Source organism: Clupea harengus, chromosome 9 (genome assembly GCF_900700415.2).
Source record: "Clupea harengus chromosome 9, Ch_v2.0.2, whole genome shotgun sequence".
In the NCBI taxonomy this organism is placed as follows: Eukaryota; Metazoa; Chordata; class Actinopteri; order Clupeiformes; family Clupeidae; genus Clupea; species Clupea harengus.
Genome location: NC_045160.1, coordinates 23,666,551 through 23,688,546, shown reverse-complemented (window position 1 = coordinate 23,688,546; position 21,996 = coordinate 23,666,551). Strand labels below are relative to the sequence as shown.

The 21,996-nt window shown below is 46.0% G+C and overlaps 1 protein-coding gene across 1 annotated transcript in view; it reads right to left on the bottom strand.

Annotated features, from left to right (window-relative positions):
- The window catches only part of dscamb (Down syndrome cell adhesion molecule b), a 155,412-nt gene that overhangs the window by 124,037 nt on the left and 9,379 nt on the right, over positions 1-21,996 (bottom strand). Inside the window, exons 2-3 of the mRNA XM_031572911.2 lie at positions 7,143-7,460; positions 5,724-5,870 (exon numbers count right to left, since the gene is read on the bottom strand). Of these exons, the coding sequence (XP_031428771.1) occupies positions 5,724-5,870; positions 7,143-7,460 (465 nt within the window). The remainder of the gene's footprint in view (positions 1-5,723; positions 5,871-7,142; positions 7,461-21,996) is intronic.

The window sequence follows — 21,996 nt, the reverse complement described above, 5'->3', positions numbered from 1 at the left end:
AGTGCATACTAATCTAATAATTTGAGATACTAATTTAATGTACCACCCTAAAGCGGTGGCATGGGATAAAAACATAATCTACATGGGCATGATTCGGAAGGGAAAGACTGTGAAGAGGTCACGGTTATGAATAAAAACACAACCATTTTTTACAATTCCTCCACACAGACCGTTCAACTGAGCTTTGTTGAATTGAGCAGTTTTGTGGACAAAGACAGAACAGGCTATGCGAGAGAGAAAGAGAGAGAGAGAGAGAGAGAGAGAGAGAGAGAATGAAAAAATATACAGTATTATGCTGGCAAAAGAAAAAAAAATATGAAGAAATAAAAATGTATTCATGCACATCATCTCCACCCCCAAAAGAGAAATAATACATTCTGCTCTGCTTAGCTAAAAAAAACACAAATAACAAATAAATAAATAACGAGACAGAGAAATAGCTTTCTCTGGAAAATTCCAGTCCATTCTAGAGGCTACTTCTGATACCATCCACTCTCCCTTTTCCACAGACTAGACAGTACACAACCACACACACTAGAAAGTACACATCCACACACACTAGACAGTACACAACCACACACACTAGACAGTACACAACCACACACACTAGACAGTCCACATCCACACACACTAGACAGTACACAACCACACACACACTAGACAGTACACAACCACACACACTAGACAGTCCACATCCACACACACTGTGAGGCAGAGGTGGCAGCTGATGCTAGAAAAAAATCGGCACCAGATTTGGGCCGGATCGAATCCCTGCCACAGCTAACCTCTCTCTGGGGATGCATAGGCACAGGATCCCCGCAGGTGGTTACACACATGCACACACACACACACACACACACACACACACACACACACACACACACACACACACACACACACACACACACACACACACACACACACACACACACACACACACACACACACACACACAGACACACGCATTGGCTGATTCTCACAGCGCTAATTAGCCCCCTTAGCTCCCTGAGGGCCACAGGCTGAGAGCAGGAGGTCCTGATTGAGATGTCATCCAGCCAGAGGATCCATGCATTCAGTCAGACGCACAGCAAAGAACACAGATGAGAGACAAACTCCCCCGTTATCACCGCAAATGGAGATGTCACATCACACGTGTATATGTCTGTTACACATCAAATCAAATATGTGTCTTGCATAAAAACCCTCATATGCGTAGATGTGTCACAGCATACAGAAGAACATGGTTAGTGGCGTTATTGTATGTCGCACATGTAGGAAGTCTAATGTGAGATATGTGTTGAAATGTGTGACGGCATCATTCTCGGAGAGGAAGCTAAAAGATCGCACTGGTTTGATAGCGAACAGCAGGACCAGCATGGACACCTGGACAGTGACGGCGTAATTCAAAATGACATCCCATCAATGATCTGTGGACCCAAGATGGAGTATTGGTGAAATAAGACCCTTTAATGTCTTTCTCCAGTATCAGGATAACATCATGTGTTGTCATGGCCGTGAACCACAATGGCAAACACTAAAAACCAGAACGGTGTCTGCCATGTCATTACTTGTCCTTCCTGCCAAGTATGCAGTAACCTTGGCTATGCCGTATTCACCACCAAAGCAAGCACATGGAAAACGGCAGATCACATGTGCGGACAAAGAGACAAAGGCTGGTATGAAAGCACACTGCGAAGGGACCAGGAAAAGGACAGGAGAGAGAGAGAGAGAGAGAGAGAGAGAGAGAAGAGAGAGAGAGAGGGAGGAAATAGAGAGAGAAAGAGAGAGGAGGGAGAGAAAGAGATAGACAAAGAAGAGAGAGGAGAGAGAGAGAGTGATAGAGAAAAAGAGAGAAATAAAAGAAAGGCCTTCACCGCTCACACACACACACACACACACACACACACACACACACACACACACACACACTAACATGGCCGCAGGAGCAAGCGCCTCTCCCTGGCACGGTCGGGCGCTGCTATCCGGGCTCTCAGTGTGGCCCCCTCACCTGCACCAGCCTTTCATCTCTCTATTAACGGCAGCAGTTGTTTATCAAAAGCGGGGAGACGAGGGGAGAGAGAGAGGAGAGGAGAGAGAGAGAGAGAAAGAAGAGAGAGGAGAGAGAGAGAGAGGAGAGAGGAGAGAGAGGAGAGAGAGAGAAGGATGCACGCCCAGGCTTCAGCGTTTTGAAAAGAGGAACGCGTAGGAACATTTTAAAATGCATGACGGGGTAATGGTAAGTTAGTGGCAACATTAGAGGAGGGTTTTGTGTATGTGCATGCATGTGTGCGTGTGTGTGTGTGTGTGTGTGTGTGTGTGTGTGTGTGTGTGTGTGTGTGTGTGTGTGTGTGTGTGTGTGTGTGTGTGTGTGTGTGGGTGTGTGTGTGGGTGTGTGTGTGTGTGTTCGTGAGCACTCGTGTGTGTTTCTCCCCGCCGCGCCATGGCCCCTCTCATTCAAATTGAAAGCGAGGCCTCCGCTTCAAATGACTACTAAGCAGTCCTTATTTTGAGAGGTAATTCATATTGTAATTAAATTTTCAATCACAGTTGGTTAATTAAGACAAGCCTGCACTATGTAATCACGCATTTCATCTTCTCTGTGATTTGCCAGGAAATGGGCGATGTTAAATGGTCAGTGCCACTGATCGCCTGTCTGCCCACTCTAAGCGGATGTGGCAGACTGGCACACTAGCAGACTGGCATACTAGCAGACTGGCATACTGGCAAACTGGTGAAGGGCAGTAGGGAGAAGTGGAGGTTTGATTAAATAAAAAGCACCAAATGCTTAAAAACAAAAGAAAATCCTCCAATGACTATTCAATTTCAAGGCCTATAATTGAGCTACTTCATTTGAATATTGTTGCGGTTTCAGTATTATAGTATTGATACTGCTAGATGCTAATTTTGTAGGCTACATGTTCAAGGTTGACCTGAATCATTACAGACACTGGTATTTGCTTTCTGCATTTGTTAAACTAGCCATTTCCCTAAAACTAAACTCCTAATAGTATGCAACCTTTCCCAAAGACAAGAAAGAAAAAACGCATACAGTTTCTCCAAACCCTTAACCAAGTACACTCAATGTTACAGTACTTGATGTGAAAGGGCAAATCTGACTGGTTGGAAATTAGTATGCAATGATGTGCCTCATCACAAGTCTTGAGCCAGTTGTTGTTGGTTTTAAGGAAGTGGCTCTGCGTGACCTTACCATCTGTCCAGGGCAATTATAACGGACGCGCTATACTGTACCTCCGCATCGCATGACCTTATAACGTCCTGGGCATATGCTGTGCATCCTGACCTCGGTGAGTCGAGCTTTTGACGCATAACGGAGAGTGTGTGTGTGTGTGTGTGTGTGTGTGTGTGTGTGTGTGTGTTTTGTGTGTGTGTGTGTGTGTGTGTGTGTGTGTGTGTGTGTGTGTGTGTGTGTGGAGGGACGAAAGGAGAGGAAAATGAAACATTCATTAGTGCGGCGAGAGGGCTTTTTGCCCTGTCCTTTGAGATGGTGTTCATATCTGGCTTTTTCGGGGCATCTTTTCTTTCACGAATCACTCAAGGGGGGGGCCGAATTCCCTAAAACAACACTCTCAGAGACAAAGGGTTTGTTCCTCCGGGAGACACCTTGCTAGCTCAAGCCTTTTAACGGAACCTTTTTCGGGGGTTTAAATATGCAGTAATTCAGCAAATGGTTCTGTCTAGTGCTGGAGAAATAGGAAAGACGTTCCTGCAAGGTCCGCTGGCTCAACGAACTGTTTGAGATTCAAAATGGCGAAGTCGAAAAAATAAAGTCTATTTTCTCCAATGATTCGCTTTGAAACTGATAGCAAAGATAAATGTCTGGATAAAGACCAAGGCACAAAGGCACAGAGGCACACACAACCACACACACAACCACACACACACACACAACCACACACAAGCCTCACAAGATGTGGTCGAAAAAAAAAAAGAAAAAAACCCCAGTGCACCATTTCTCTCTATGACAAGGTAAAGTGCATTGTGAACCTCTCACTCATTAAATATTTAGAGTGAAGTGGTGAGAGGCTGGGCTGCACTGAAGGCTTTGACAGGTCGCACTCGCTCCTGTTCATTGCGCCAAGTGCAGAAACAATGGGCCACAAGATCCCACTGCAAAACACGACCAGAGCTCTGATCCCGACAGCCCCCCCCCCCCCCCCCCCCCTCCCCCCTCCAGGAAGCATGCCAGCTTATCCACACGGCAAACATTACAGACGTGTGGTATCACAAACACACACGTTTAATCTGAAATACTCAAATATCTCAGTGCTGTCAGGGATTTTGTTTGATTCTGATGTAAAAATGACATGCAGGCTAAATATTCCTGTTTCTTTTTTTTTTTTTTTTTTTTTTCAGTCAGCCAGACCGATTCAAAACAAGAGAAAAGACCAGAAAGGAGTGTTTCCATGACAACCCTATTATGGTATCCAATCATGACTGTTGATGTTTATTGATCAGGGGCCATATTGATTTTTCTAAAGTGAAATAGAAACATTTCAGCAGCCATGGCTCTCCTGCCTTCTCTTCCGCTGATATGAATCTCTGCATGCATTTTGTGTGGACGTCAGGGACATATCACCACCATCGCGGGCCAGGCATGGAAAAGGGGGTGGCGATACAGAGGCTGTAAAGCACTTGGGCTCGTATCCTCAAATCCCTGGCTTAAAGCAGAAATCTTTTGTATTTAGACACATCTAATCAAATCCTGGCTTAAACCTTTAAATCGTTTTGTATTTAGACACATTTAATCAAAATGGCCGAACATATGTGAACATTACAGAATCCTGTCATACCAACAATACTGTCCTAACCCTCAGCCCACCCTTAACCTCCCCCAGCCCAACCCTTAACCTCCCCACCGCAGCCCCACCCTTTACGTCCCGGACAGTAGTCCCGTCTGGCGAGCGTTTTAACTGCCCCAAATAAAACAACCCCACACCACCCGGAGGGTAGGAGGCAATCGAAGAGTCGGCCAGTCCATTTAACATGTAAGTGATCAACCAGTGCACTCAACGGCTGCAATCAGGCTGGAACTGGGTCGATACGGGGAGCCGATGGGCCCACTTTGAGCCAGGGGAGGGGGGCGAAGCGGTCATTTGGGGTGGGGTGGGGGGCAGGGCGGGGGTGCAAGCACCATGATTTAATGTGACAACCTCTCTCAGTAAGAGAAAAAGACAAAACAACACCATGACCAATCAACAACAATGCCCAGTTATCTAGCAAAGGGTGAAAATCTAAACTGCTGAATCTTGTAATGAATCTTAATGAACTGCAGCACGGTCTAGTAATCGCTGGGCACCATAACAACCACAATAACAAATCGGTGAAGGAATGAATGTTTTCTCCAGATTACAAAGAATCACAGCTTTGTTTGAGTCGGCCATTTTGCCTCCATACCAAACAAGCTACAACACCAGAACCAGAACCAGTCCCAAAGCCCCTATATCTAAACTGCCTCCTCCCCACTCAGTGAGTTAAACTGTGGTGAAGATAAGTTGAGGGCAGGGAATCACAAATCCTCCATTTCATGTACACAAACATCATGTGATATTGACCAAAAATGACCAATACTTAAGTTCATCTTTGACAACATCCAAGAGGTGAGTAACCTAGATGTACGAGTGGAGCTTTGAGATAATTCTACCCCAGCGAATGGAAACACTATATCCAGTTCGTCGACATATTAGACAACACATTAGACATACCTGAGCCGAGCGTGTTGGTGTCCTTCTCCCACGAGACGACCGAGACGTAGGCCTCCACGAAGGTAGGGATAATGCACTTGAAGACCGCTACGCTGCCGCGCATGGCTTTTTGATCCTCCACGCGCACCGTATACGGTTCCCGGAACACTGGGAGAGGAAAGACACAAGCCAGGCAGCAACTCAGTGTGCCCAAAACATACAGGAAACATACATTTCTTCCTGGATGAAAAGGGTCAAAGTTCATCGAGGTTCTGGATACTGTGTAAATGGAATGGAAAAAGATGTATATCTGTTCTGTACTGTGAGTTGCTTTGGATAAGAGAGTCTTCTAGGTGAGTAAATGTAACTGTAAATACTACACAGCAATAGCATGTTATGCAGCATCATACACCTCTCTTATCCTGGTGCTAATAGCAGCGATAGCTTCCCTTTCCCCTCCCTCATCCCATTATTGTGTAAGGCAGGTCTATAAGTCCACATGTTACTGATAAATGGTATGAGAACTCATCTCTAATCACGCACAGATGAGGGCTGAATGTAATGCCTAGAAGGGGAAATCCACCTCAGTTCAGAGAGTTCAAAGGTCATCCCAAGGTCTGTACTCATAAACGATCATGGAGCGGTGCAGTTAGTGCATTTGCACAGTTACATCAGGTTTCCCGTATCCATGTCCTACCCTTAATCGTCAGGATGTGCTCAGCGCTCCTCCCCTCTTAAAGACCAGGAGAGGGGCTTGTGGGGACTTTGTCTTATCCCTGCAGGAGACCTGACGACAACCTTTTAATCTCCTAACGAGCGTCTCTACCTGTCTCTTAATATGGACCAAGACTGTGGCATGCCGTTGCAAGACGGTACACGTGGCATGCAGTTTTAACTTAAAAAATGCAATAACACTAATAAAACATACGAGACTGTCTTTACAATTAGTGATGCTGCACTCATATATGTGGTTAAATACTTTGTTCGTCTCCGCAATATTTATAATTGGAGCTTTATATAACCCCCTTGCCTCAAGGCCTTATTGCTACCTGCATCCCTATTGAGAAAGACAATGTTTTGGTCCTTGACCAGAAAACGGTCTATGCAGAACATTTAAAGTTAAACTAACGTTAACAGTTGCTCGTAAAAGTTTTTTTTCAATTCAGTGGCTTTGGCATTACAGTAATGTTTGCGGTTGTTCGTTTTAAAGACCTAATGGTGTTTACAGTTGTTTGTTGTAGTTTTGGGAGGAATTCAAATTGAATCACTGGCATTACGGCGTTACAGTAATGTTTGCGGTTGTTCGTTTTAAAGATCTAATGGTGTTTACAGTTGTTTGTTGTAGTTTGGGAGGAATTCAAATTGAATCACTGGCATTACGGCGTTACAGTAATGTTTGCGGTTGTTCACTCCGGTAGGAGGGTTTTCCAGTCCACTCACCGGCTTTAATGTGAACATCTTGACTCCTGATTTTCCCTGAGGGGTTTTCAGCTGTGCAATAGTACGTGTTGTCGTGGATGAGCTTGCTGAAGCCGGAGGGGAGGAAGTTGAAGATCTGGAGGGTGCCATTCTGGTGCACGTGGCGGATCCCTGGGACGTTGTAGATCTCTTCTCCGGTAGCGAGGTACCAGCGCAGCGTGGCCGGGGGCGCCGCCGCGGCCGGACAGGGAACCAGGGTCCCTGTGGTGCTGGCAAACACTATCTCTTGCAGAGATGCATTGACAAAATATACGCTGGAATGTAGATCTTCGCTGAAAACTGCATGAGTGGAAAAAAGAGAGGAAGGAGAGAGAGAGAGAGAGAGAGAGAGAGAAAAAAACAAGAGATAAATAGATTAGATATAATTGCATTTTAATCCAAAAATATTGGCAGTGTCTTACAAAATTGAAGGTGCAAACAATTGATTTCATGTCTAGAAGAGGGACACTTGCTTAGTGAATGTATCCACAGTAACATATTATTATAAGCTGTTACATCGCAAATGAAACCTTACGGCAGATCCAATGACAAAGCAACAGCACACTCTTTCTTATGGACAAAGTATCAATAAAATAGCATTTGGGGAAAACTCTGCTGTTGCACCTGTCTGTAGCGCCACATTGTTGTGACTGCTAGCTTAGCGGTACAGGCTTTCATCATAGAGTTCGCCTGTGAGAGATAGCGGCGCTAATATGTGTCATTCATTTACTGGTGGCTGAGTTACACCTGACGACTAGCACCGTTAGCACCTCCACTAAAAAGTATCAATATGATCTTTAGCTGATGACAGATTCTGTCAGCATTTCTCTACAGAAGCACACTGTCTTGAGATCTTAGCCTAGCAACGCTTCACGGAAGAGGCCTTTGCAGAGAGAGAGAGAGAGGGTGCTAATTTGTGTTATTCATTTGGTGGTGGTTAGGGTAACACCTGAAGGCGGGGGCGTTTACTGCCTCCAAGCAACACTCCTTCTCCTTCTGTCTGTCTCGGGCTCGGGCACGGGCACGCTGGCTGCCAGGCTGCAAAGGGCTTACCAGTGACAGCTGGCAATGCCCTCCCCAGGGATAAAACATTTTAGCACTTCATAAATTTCTAACAAGGTTTCAAATCGCAACGGTTTCCACCCTCTCTCTCTGCTCCATCGCTTCGACGCTGAAGACACACACACACACACGCGAATGCACACACACACACACAAACACACAAATTTGCACTCGCTCAAACAAACACAGACTAACACACACACACGCGCGCGTATGTACGGGTATGCATTTGCGCTCGCGCAGCGAACACATGCACACACACACACACACAGACAGACTCAATGGCTCGCACGCTCGTGCACACAGACGAACACAAACACAAACACATATGCTAACAGACAGACACAAACAATTATAAACAAGCATATGGCACAAGCAAGCTGTTGCATCCTCAGGTCCCTTTAAGAAGCCAAATAACTGTATTTGTGTATCTCAGGCATCTGGCATATCACAGACACATGACTGTGTGTGGTTAAGGCCACTTTGTAGACATTACGTATCACTATCAGTGATTCGTCTGGACAGATATCACACCAATTTGGCAACAAAGGGCCTTCGAGTGGGCAGAATGTCTTTGGCCTCCTTATAAAACCTCAATAACATTCATATAAACAATGTGTCATCCTTCCTATGCATCACACAAACACAAACACAAACACAAACACAAACACAAACACAAACAGACACACACACACACACACACACGCACACAGACACACATGCACACACATACAGACACGCATGCACGCACACACACACACACACACACACACACACACACACACACACACACACATGCATGCACAGCCCAATTGCCAAGCTTCAGCTGTGAAAACAAAAGCACAGGCCCCAGTGTCACGATGGCATCAGCTCAAATGATCTGCGAAATGTGCAAAGCCAACAACGTCCGGGCCTGAAATATTTCCCATAATTGTCCGATGATCGCTCGCGCTCAGTCACTCGTGGCAAACGCTTTTCGCGGGCCGGAGTTAGCGCTCAGCGCTCGCTCGCTCCTCAGCTTCATCATCATGGCGGCCGCCCACGCGCTAATGAGAGGCGGCGCGGATGGAGCCATATGCTGAGGCGAAGCACAGGGTTGTTTGCACTGATAAGAAGCTCAAGGCCAGGAGATCAGACAGAGAGACCAACATCGGGTAAAAAAGGATGCTTACTGTCAGGTCCTGTATGCAGAGACTGTTTGTTTTACAAGGGAAGGGGGGGTAACACAACAGAAACAACAGTGCAGAAGCCATTTTTGTTTCTTCTGCCTTAGGGAACTAGGGCATGCTATTCCAAAGGTCACTACGGGAATACAAAGTCTTTGGCACCACAGACACACAAAAAAAAAAAATAATTTATAAGCTAATTTAAAGGGATGTTTTCAGAAAATCTGCTCGGAGTCACGAGTGCCTTTTCTAAATGAATATAAAATCGAGGTCTACTGCAGGGTTCAGACATCAAAAGATGTCAGCAGAAAGATCCTCTGGGCGGTGAATATGACACATGAAAATGAGTGTATCACATCAAAGAGGAGACTGCTTAAAAAGGCACATGCTTCAAATCAGAAGGGGAAATGGCCCGTTTCAGCGCACCGAGTCTTAAGACATTACGTTTCGAAAACACGGATCGACAGAAAGCTAAATGGGAGACAGATCAAGCACACACACGGTTCCATCCCCACCATGATGTGAACGGCTCCCCCGGCAAGAACCTGGTTCTGAATACTGAATATTAATTTAAAAAAAACTTTGGGAATGGAACACAAGGTCGACTTGGCTCCACACGGCTAAGGGTTAAGAGAAGAACCATGAACTATGACCCATGAAGACCATTCCATTTAGGAGACAAAATTAATCCTTTTAATGTGCCATTTGAGCTAAAGTGGACTGAATGAACATTAAGGGTTAAACTTGCCACAACTAACACCATACAACATGAAGCCTCCAATCGCAAACCCCTACGAAGATCATGTTGTTATTAACTACACCACCGCATTGGCTAGTATTTCAAAGACTGTCTTCCGCAATCCAAACACCCCTGCACACCTCTGTTGACTAATCTCTTGCCTTTTTCATTCGCTGTCTTTATAATTCAGAGCTCCTGATTGGCTAACATTACGTAGACACAAAAGTGCCCTCCAGTCAAACTGGTCCCGTTTTACATTTAAGTCATTCGCCAGATGCTTTTATCCAAAGCGCCGCTGACAGCATTACACATGTACCCACTTCTCATCAGCGTGTGTGTGCTCCCTAGGTACTGAGCCCGTGACTCGGGGTTGTTAGCGCCTTGCTCCACCAGTTGCGCTACAGACGCGCTAATCCGCTAGCGCACCTTGATTAGCGGCGCGGGCCCCTGTGGCCGACCCAGGATGAGGCCCTGCAAGCGCGGCAGGCGAAAGGGTTACGCTTGTCTTACTTGTCTGAGCGCCTCCACTTCAGCGCTTAACAACCTAAAGGGAAATTCATAATTGACATAATTTTTCATGAGCTCAACCATAAAGACGAAGAAGTGACACTGTTCAATAATGGATTGTGTGCATTCATAATTAATCAAGCTTTTTTTCCATTTCTCTCTCTCCCCCCCGACCCCCCCGCCCTCCACTCCCCCTCACCCCTCCATTCTGCTCGAACAGGACAGCATAAAAGACTTTGGCGCCATTTAATATTAACCTGCTCTCTCTAGTGTGAGGAGATGGACGGTTGGGTTCTGGCGGCACCACCCCTTGTTTCAGAGGGTATGATGTGAATGGCCCTGAGTCTTATCGCCAGTGACTTTAATGCACTCGCTTTGGTTGCCTCTTCCCTTCAACGTCCCTCGGTCAGCCTGGTCTTAGTCTACCTGACAAATGAGGGACAGAGGGCTTCGCCAGGTCAAGGTGACTTTGAAGGACACAGGGGGGGAGGTGGGGGAAGGCGACACAGTGTGTCATATCGCAGCTATGGTGGCTTTGAGGGGTCCATTTTATATTCTAGTTTGCAATGGTTGAGCAAGGCCTAAAGACACTCATTTCGTATAAATCATGAGTCAACAACTGTGAATAATGTGTTAGTATGGGTATCAAAAAAGCATAAAGGATGGCATTGTAACAAAACAAAAAGGAGGATTTTCTGGCAAATCTCTAGATAATTCTAGTTGTTTTCAGAAATTAAATGAAATATTTGTTATAGTTTTTTGGTGTTTCATCGGCAGATATTTACAATGTCTTAGCAGCCTTCACAATCAATCTCAAAAGCAAGGGGGCATTTCTGTCTGTGCTAAATAGTTAAATACATCATTTCTGCTTTGAGATAAAGACTATCTCCAGTGTGTGGCATAGTATTACCGTGCTAATATCATTCATTCATTCGCACACATTTTAGTTTTTCCCAACCTCAGGAAGGACTGATGAAGCTTTGATAGCATGAGCTGAAGCAGCACTGCATGCATTCATCAGCAGATTACACCACTCTGCAGGCATTTACAAACGGATCCATTTGCATGTTTTAAGTCTTTATGTTTTTAAAGACTGTGCTCAATTTGAAGAGTAAATAAACATCTCAATATATCCTTTTTAAAAGAAACAAACCCAGATTGCACAGCATGTGTAAACAAATACAACTCGTCTGAGAGCACACGCCAAATCACACACACACACACTCAATCACTCACAAAAACACACACACACACACACACACACACACACACTCTAACATACACACAAACACACACAAAAACACATTCACAAGCTCTCTCTCTCACATACACACTCAATCACTCACAAACACACACACACACACACACACACACACACACACACACACACACACACACACACACTCAGTCTACTACTCCAACCCATATAAAACAATTAAGCGCTTTAATTAAGAACGTTACGGCCGGCTCATCACACTCGGCTTGTGATGGAGGTTGATCAATCAGGGGCGTCAACCGCCATGGGCCGTCGTCGGGGGTAACCACCCATCACGGGCCTTTCAGGGCCACTGAGACGCTTCATTGGAGTAAATGTGCAATCGATGCTGATGGAGCAAACTGCGCCAAACACACACACACACAGACACACGCACACACACACGCACACGCACACACACACACACACACACACACACACACACACGAGAGGCACTGTTAACCCTTTGGATGTCGGGGCCCGGCTGTCTCCTGATCTGCAGATGCATAAGGTATTCTAGAGTTCATATCACAGGGATACATGTCACTCCTACTCCAAAGCTACAATATGCAAAATAAACATCTTTCTTGATCTGCTATAATGACACAAATGTGAAGGGACAGTGAAAAGATATTATTTTATGTCATTTCTGTGCATTTGATTAATCTGCATTACTGGCCAACAGCTGTGGGTCTCCAGAGATGGGTGAAACAAAGGCAACATTTCACAAAGACATCACAGCGGTATGGCCATAGAAAATAGACTGTTAAGAAAAACCATCTGTGTTATCTAGCGATGGTTGTAGCAGTATTAAGCTTCAGGTAAATGCTGATCTGTGTCAGACCTATTGTAGCACCAGTTGATATTTGGGACGGTAAATCAGTCAGTAACACAGCACAAAGCCTTGCCTAACAGCTCCTCTAATCTGTTTAATTTAGGACTTCCCTGGAGATAACCTTGGCGTCCATACTTGGGAAGCCAATGACTGTCTATTAGTCACATTCCACTTTGTGTTGCTGTTAATAGTTCTTTTGCGATGGCGAGTAAGAATAGTCAGCACACCCTTCCAAACCATCGGATTCAAACCAAACACACACACACCACACACACACACACACACACAAAACAACACGCTCACACAGACCAAATAATCTGTCAGGATTTGAATTTGCTATCCTTCCCATCCCAGGTTAGCCGTAGCTGGTTGGGGCTCTGCTTTAGGACGCTAGCAGGTGCAGGTCAAACATATCTAAATGCACGAAGAAAAGCACCATGTGGTCCTACAAGGGGGTGGGTCCTTTCGCTGTCTTCCTGACAGCATGCAATTAAGTTGTCCTAAAAGTGGGCTGTCACATGAATAGGACGTCTCCGACAGAAGCAGGAGCTGGATTGTGTGTGTGTGTGTGTGTGTGTGTGTGTGTGTGTGTGTGTGTGTGTGTGTGTGTGTGTGTGTGTGTGTGTGTGTGTGTGTGTGTGTGTGTGTGTGTGTGTGTGTGTGTGTGTGTGTGTTGTGGGGGGTGTCATGGATGTGGAGGGGGTGGGTGATCACAGATGGAGAGGAAGCCGAGAGCAGAGAGCTGAGGGAGCAGCTCTGATCTGAGAGGGGGGGGGGGGGAGAGAGGAAGGAAGGAGTGTAGGAAACTTCAGGAGGATCTAAGGAAGCTGCCTATCCACACACAGATCAACCCACATGAGACAGGTAGGAGAGAAAGAGAGGGAGAGGAGGAGGAGGAGGAGGAGGAGGAGGAGAGGGACAGTAGACTCCTTTCAGAAACCAGCTCACATGAAGCTCTGGGGAGAGGGAAAAGAAGAGAGGGAAAAAGAAAGAGTGAACAGAGGATGGAAACAGTGAACGAGAAGGATGGAATGAGAAAAGGATGAGGAGAGAGAGAGGGAAAGCAATATAAATATAGAGAGAAGGAGATGAAGAGAGGGAAAGAGAGAGATGAAGGGAGAGGTAGACATATGGAGGGAGAGAGTGGGAGAGAGTGACAGAGAGAGAAGGATAGATGGAGGGACAGAGAGGAAGCACCATTGAGAGGAGAGGAGAGGAAAAGAGAGAAGAGAGGAGGAGGAAAGGAGAAGGGAGGAGAGGGGAGAAGAGGAGAGGAGCGGAGAGGGGAGAAGAGAAAAAGAGAGGAGAGGAGAGGAGAGGAGAGGAGAGGAGAGGAGAGGGAGGAGAGGAGAGGAGAGGAGAGGAGCTGGGCCCAAGCTGTCTGGTTCTGTCATCCTTCCACCAGGCCACGGTGAGGAGTCGCCACGGTGACGGCCTCTGGCAGGGGTACAGAGGTAATTAAAGCAGCACTCCACCAAACGCCTAAGGGCCTCCGGTCGTGTGTGTGTGTGTGTGTGTGTGTGTGTGTGTGTGTGTGTGTGAGGGGTTTGGGGAGTGGGGGAATACGGGACATGAGGGGTTATGGGAGAGACTATGGTAGTGATGATGATGGGGGGGGGTGCGGTGGCAGTGCCAGGGGGGCATGGGACTGTTTCAGAAGCCAATACGCAGGAGCACATCCCCACTGGTGCCCAGGGGCGAGAGTGCGCTCCAGCACTTGGCAAATGACTATCTCCCAATTTGCTCTCATGAATATTAACTGGCACATGACAGACACGAGCCTGCTGCCGTCTGCCTGGCCCTGATAGGGGAAGACAGATCCGTCCTCTGATGTCGGGGAAAGGGGGGGAGTGAGGGAGGAGGGGGGGGGGGAAAGCAAACGTGCGGATTGTAGCCCCGCGGTGCGCCTCTGATTCCTGTTGTCATGTTTTAAATGAGTGAATATGAATCGCTCATTAAAGAGGAAGAGTGCAAGCAGTCTGAGGCGCACACGGGGGGGGGGGGGCTCTGGGAGGGGGGGGGGGGGGGTTGAAGGGGATGTTAGGGGTGGGGGGGTGGGGTGGTTATATGCATGAGTTCGCACACCGACAGTGATTATCTCGCACGAATCCGTTGGGTGAGAGAGAAAAGCTCCCTCTGCCGTTGCTGAGTAGACTGAACAGAAACGTACCGGGGTAAAAAGACAAACGGAGAGAGAGAGAGAGAGAGAGAGAGACAGACAGAGAGAGAAAGACAGACAGAAAAAGACAGAGAGAGAAAGACAGAGAGAGAAAGACAGAGAGAGAAAGACAGAGAGAGAAAGAGAGAAGAAGAACCTCCTGTAGGGACTTCCCTCAATCACTCATTGGTAAGATGTACAAACTAGGGAAGAGGGCCCAACCAATCACAAGTCACCAGAGGTCAGAGGTGAATGGGCAAAGGTTCCCACTTGGGTCACTCTTCAATGTGTCTCATTGTAGCACAGGCTTCATAAAAGCATTTATTTATCTAAGGGTCAAGGGTCATTTAATATGATGTTACTCTTACTAGTTCACAAATGGAGACAAATCACATTACTCCTTACTATCTTAAATATATATGGGAACATGAAATAGTAACAGAAGCTATGAGGTGTTTTCAACAAGAAAAATACTGCAGCTAGACCAGCCGATTAATGTGGATTTCAGATGTTCAGACTAATAGCTAGAAACGGTCAGTAACAAATTAGATAAGGACATTTAAACGTTTTGAAAACGAACAAGTGCAATTTTTGCTGAGATCGTATCAGTGTTTTGTTTTTCATTGTAATCTGAAGGGAATATTAAATTCCTATTTGAACCGGTGAAAAAAAAGCAAACGCCTCAAAATCCAGCAGTTTAACTGAGATTGTTTTCTCACAGACGTGTGTGCCTTTCCACCATTTTGTGAACACAGACACCACGTACTCCAAGCACTCCATGATCTAAATCACACCAGTAGTAAACAGTCCACATACGCTGCCAGTGTGCTTTCTTCTGCATCAAAATGGAGACTTCATTGTGGGCATATACTGTAACCTACATTTCTCCTAAATTCACACAGAGTAATTCAGCGTATTCTAAACTAGCAACATAATTCCCTGCCAGCAAATCAAATGAAACAAAAACGGCACGTGGGAGCTTATGCTAATCCTATTGACAGGCCTTCTCAATGGCGGTCTGACTAGCATGGCTAAATCGGTGGAAGTAAACGCGGCCAAATCACTGCCAAAACCTAAACAGATCATGTCTGTCACATTTTTAATAAGTTTCCACAGCGAATGACCTTGCAAGGGTACAAGACAAAAAAAAAACACTTCCTGTGTCGCTATTTCTAACCGCCACTGATACTACACTTTACTTGAACCCAGTATCTATAAAGCATTATAAATATATTCATGTGGTTATAAAGTATTCATAATGCCTCAAAATGATTGACATACGTCTACATAGTATTTATACACAGTAATAACTGCACTTACAAAGGGTTTTTATAAAAGGAGATTTGCATAAGATCTGCGAGCATTTGTGCAGAATGTTGGCTTTAGACATGTTTTTAACTAGACAGAATGATACTGACACTCCTATCAGACAGATGCTCTCTTGGGAATACATCTGATATCACTGAGCCTATGTCCTAAACACATTGGGGCAGCTGCCACCTTTGACGCCAAACTTGAATGTTTTCAACTATCCTCTTTAAATTGTAAAAGAAGAAGTATGCTTTTCAGAAGAGGAGTTCTGCCAAAGCACCATGAAAGACCTTTAATAAATGAGGAGCTTTAAGAATTAGAAAAATATTTCGACTCGCACAAATGAAAAGAGGCCTGTTTATATTCAGGCCATTTGGTCAGATTCATCACTTGTGCCCAGCTTCCAAAAGGCAAGCGTTCGCCACAGAGGCCTATGGGTGAAGCGAGAGAAGAGAGGAAAGGAGAGGGGGAGAAGAGGAGAGATGAGAAGAGAAGAGAAGAGAGGACTGGCTAGAAAGATGCACTCCTGATAAATAAAAGAGTTCCTCAGTGCTTCGGGCCACAACTCGTCCATTCAGCGGCACAGGGCTCCTCTCTGTCTCTCTGGTCAAAAGGCGCCATGGAGTCAATCGCCCCTGTTGTGCGAGGACATTACCCTGTTTTGCATCTCCTACACTGATATATTGAGCATCCCAACAAAGAGTCGCCGCTGCCGGCGATGTTAATGAGTTCATCAACGCGCCCCATTGGCTTGCCATCTCCATCGCCTACCCCAACCTGAGCCCCCCCCCCCCACACACACACACACACACACACACACACTCCAAAACAAAATGGAGGAGAGCAGGAAGGAGATTCACAAGAGCCACACACACGTCGCTCCGGAGGGCCCATGAAAGAGGGGCCTGTGGAGGCCTCAGTGTCCTCTTTGTTGTGGCGAGACGGCAGGTGTGTGTTTCCATCACCCCTTATACACACTCCTCTCTGTTTGCGCTTGCAGCGGGAAGCTCATGCATACACACACACACAAACAAACACACACACACACACATACACACAGTGGACAGGAAATGTGTGTGTGAGTGTGTGTGTGTGCTTTTTAATGTGTTGTAAGGATACAAAGCACACCTGTTCATCACTGGATCTTTTATATTAGCCAGTGCCTCACAATGACACAGAAACACACACACAAACACACACACACACACACACACACACACACACACACACATACACACACAGTAAACAGCAGGGTGGCAGTTAGATTCTCCATAGTATGAAAACGAGTTAAAGGGCTATTCATGATGCAGATATAGTGTAGGGTGAGAGGAGAAGGCTTGGCTAAGTTAGCCATACACGCTACATACGCGCGGTACTGTCTCACTGCTACGTCTCTGCAGTGCAGGAGTGGATTCATCACCGCTAGAACCCTCCCCGAATGCTCATTAGTCCTGTAACATGTTGTTCACATCTGTCTTTGAAGTCAGATGGTTTGATTTTTCATATTCTCGTTTTATCAAAATAATCCATCTGCAGATATTAGCTTGTGGTGTTTTTCCATGGTGTTTGTCTAAACATGCGCTAACTATGGAGACATTTTCCAAGAGGAGAGAGAAGGTTGAGCTGGGAAATCAAAGGGCCTTGGCGTGCTAAATGATTTATCTGACCTGACCAAAGCATGTGATGGATCAGAATGAGACGGCCGACAGTGATCTTCAAGGCTACTCGCCAGGCATGCTAATGTGTGTACCTCTAAGAAGCTCTCTTTCAATCTAGCACCGAAAAAACAACCACACTATTTTAGATCATACGATACCACTGATTATTCCAATATTTTTATTTCATCCTATAGAAAAGTGCTAGTTAAAGTATTTTCAGAGGAGAATATTGTGTTTGTTTACTTCTGAAATGAAACGCAACTAATCTCAAGCTATTCCAGTACAGGAGAGGCCTAATTTAAATAACTGCATTTGTTTGTGGCAGCTAATGTCTCATGGACACCTCGACCGCAAAGCTGCATGCTCAGCTCCCGCTAGCCCGCTAACGAGCGTGTTCCCCTCTCTCTCCCTCTCTATCTCCCTCTCGCCCCCTCTCTCTCTCGCTCTCTCTCCCTCTATCTCTCGCCCTCTCTCTCTGTCTCACTCCCTCTCCCGTTGCTTTTATCCAGGCGTTTAGTTAAATCACGGCGTCTCTGGCGAACAGCTGCTAAAGTGTGTCAGCACTTATGACACAGCAGCTGGATGCTGCCTTCCTCTCTCGGCCCGTCTGATTGGTCGATCCATCCTTCGTCGGAGAGATCTCAATCTGGACCCCCGTCAGCTTCGCTTAAACGTGCAGCCGTCGCTCGAGAACCTCGCTTGCCGCGCTTCGGAGCGAGTCACGTGGAAAGACCATTACACAGAGTTACCCTGGCCCTGCAGCGCAACTGGTGTAGCAAGGCGCTAACAACACCAAGGTCATGGGTTTGGTACCCGCGAAGCACCCATCCTGATAAAACTTTAAAAGACTAAAGTGCGCGTTAAATGAGCTGCTGTAATGTAAACTCTCGTTGCGGAAGTTATCCATTCCTGAACGGTTCCACGCTGCTACTCCATAAGAACCTTAAAGAGTCAAAGGGGTTCCACTTAGAACCTTGTGTAAAGGAGAAACCTTTCCCATGGCCTCCGGACCTATTCTAAGTACATTTTAAAATGGCCCCCCAAAGGTTCTCTGTGAAGCTAACAGGTAAGTGTTTGTGAATGTTCTGAAATCCTCTGAAACCGAAGCGCATAAAAAAAATGTATTCTATATACAACTCCATTTTCTTTTTGCTTTTTAAAGAAACAAGGGACCAACCCTCTACCCCTTCAAACCACCAATCTCACTGCACATCTACCGTCACCAATCTCACTGCACATCTACCTACCGTCACCAATCTCACTGCACATCTACCATCACTGAGGGAAAAACCACCAATCTCACTGCACATCTACCGTCACCAATCTCACTGCACATCTACCGTCACTGAGGGAAAAACCGTCCCCTTCCTGCGTCAGGCCATTCCTCTTCCTTGAGCAAGAGGACAGGGGTTCCATCATGCCATGCCGCCAGGCTGACGCAAATGTATTCAAAGCATTTAGTGCACGGGATTAATCGAATTAAAATTTAATCATCTGATCAAACAGCAATTAGCATAATCACTTCTGGGGAAGGGCTGATAGCGAAGAAAGCACAGCACCTAATAAACCTTGGGCAACCCGCACCCTAATGGGACGTTTAAAGGGGGGAAAAACATCAAAAAGGCATGTGTGTAACTAGGGGCCTGGCAAATTGTTAATGTATAAATCAAATAAGTCCCAACAGTATTCCTCAATGTCCATTTCTTTTCCCAAATGATTAAATTGAAAAGATAATTAGTCAGCATACTCTTTAAAAAAAAAAAAACATGATATCTTATCAAATATTTTAAAATATCACAGTGGAGATATGTAACCAGCTAACCAACAGCAGTATGCAGTCTGCAGATTATATGTGTAATCCAATCCAATTTAATGAACCTTGGGTATCATAATACCACAAAAGTGCAGCATCAACTGAAGGTTTTGTTAGAAGGTTTTGTTTTGTTAGGTTGTTGTTCTGATAAACAGCCACAAGCTAGCTGGCCTGTAGACATGAGGAGACCACCTAACGATATGATGCATGACCAGCAGCCGACTCTGAAACACACCCGGCTCAGATCTGGCCCTGATCTGGCCCACCGCAGTCTGTGTTTGCCAAGGCTCTGCATAGATCTATCCAACAGCCTACTCTCTGCATCGCACTGACAAAACGCCGCAATGTGGAGAACACAGCAATCCCTGGAGAAGCAAGACGAGATGAGGTCTGTGGCTAGAACATAGAGGGGTTCACCACCTCTCACGACATCATTTTATCAGCCCTCTCTCACTGCGCTCTCATAATTTCCCTTTCCCTCACAAATAAAAAGAAGAGGACAATGGAAGAAAATGTGCACCTTAAAATATGACAAGGGCACAGGATAACATATTCCCTTAGTGAAATACCTCGAGAACACCTGCCCTCCTCAGGGTCAATTGTATATTCAAAATATATATATTTTTTTAAAGAAATGTAAAAAAAAACAAATTAAAGAAAAAAAACACTAGCAGCGAGTTGCCCCAGTCTGCCTCAGCCTGGCTGCCATTTTGAGTTTCCTCCTGCAGTGGTGCTTAGGGTGCTCTGTCTCTCCCGCACTGCACCCTAAAACCGAGAGTGTGAGGGGGGGGGAGAGAAGAAAAAACCAGCGCTGGTCTAAAGAAATGAAAAAAAAAGGCAAGAGTTTCCTGATCGGGTTTCTGGGGACCTCTCACCAGGTCCCTGTGTGTTCCCCCTAATTATAAAAGGGTCAACCTCATGTCCACAGCTCATTATACACACAGGCATGCACGCACACACTCACATACATATATACACATGCACACACTCATGCACATACTCACACCCACACACATGCACACACACACACACACACACACACACACACACACACACACACACACACACACACACACACACACACACGAATGACAGCACCTTAAAAAATGACCACCTAAAAATAACAGCCTCAAACTTGCTCTTACATCTTCAGCGTGGCTGCCATGTTTAAAAATAAATCACAACGTCGAGGAGAAGAGCCACACTCATTTGTCTCTCTGCCAGCCTGTCTATCCCAACCAGGTCCTGCCTTACAGTAACCTACTTATGATCCACCTTATTTATCAGTGAGGCCCAGCATGATGGCAAAACTGTAGCATGACAACAGAAAACACACACACACACACACACACACACACACACGCGCACACGCACACGCACGCACACACACACACACACACACACACACACACAGATATGGAGAAAGGTGCCGCTAGGCACGGAGATAGTTCACCACAGATAAGACGAGGGCGTTCAGATTGGCACCAAGCGCAGAGCGGGGAGATGTTGACATTAAAAATGCCAACTGCACCACCTCCTTCCATGCCTCATCAAACATCTACATCTAGGCTGAGGGCTTTTCTCTTTCCTCTCTTTCATTTTTTTCTTCTCCCACCCCCCCCTTTTCCCTCCCCTCTTTTTTTTTCCCAAATGCGGGGCTAAATGATACAGTTAACATTTCAATGTGAAAGACATTAACATAGGGCTCGTGCAATTATACTGTCCTTATTCAGCAAAATCGGTCTGAGGACATCCTCTGATTTGTAATTAAATTTTACACTCGCTGAAAGTTAGCACCTCAGTCTCCCGTGCCTTCGTACTAATTAGACTCCTGGACGCTCGCTTTTTTTAAAGTCTTCGTGCAGAAGCCTTCATTATGCAGCCAGTCAACGTGTGTGTGTGTGTGTGTGTGTGTGTGTGTGTGTGTGTGTGTGTGTGTGTGTGTGTGTGTGTGTGTGTGCCTGTATGTGTGTGTGTGTGTGTGTGTGTCTATATGTGTGTGTTTCTGTGTGAGCCAGTCTGTGTCTGTGTGAGAACTTAGGGTATGTATATGCAAGGCATCGGGGGTAACTGTTATTACATATTAGCACAGAGTCCTGGGAAGCCCAGCTGTAGAGGACCTTCCTCCAGCACAGCCTCAGAGAAGCCCAGCTGTAGAGGAGCTTCCTCCAGCACAGCCTCAGAGTCCAGCACAGCCTCAGAGAAGCCCAGCTGTAGAGGAGCTTCCTCCAGCACAGCCTCAGAGAAGCCCAGCTGTAGAGGAGCTTCCTCCAGCACAGCCTCAGAGAAGCCCAGCTGTAGAGGAGCTTCCTCCAGCACAGCCTCAGAGAAG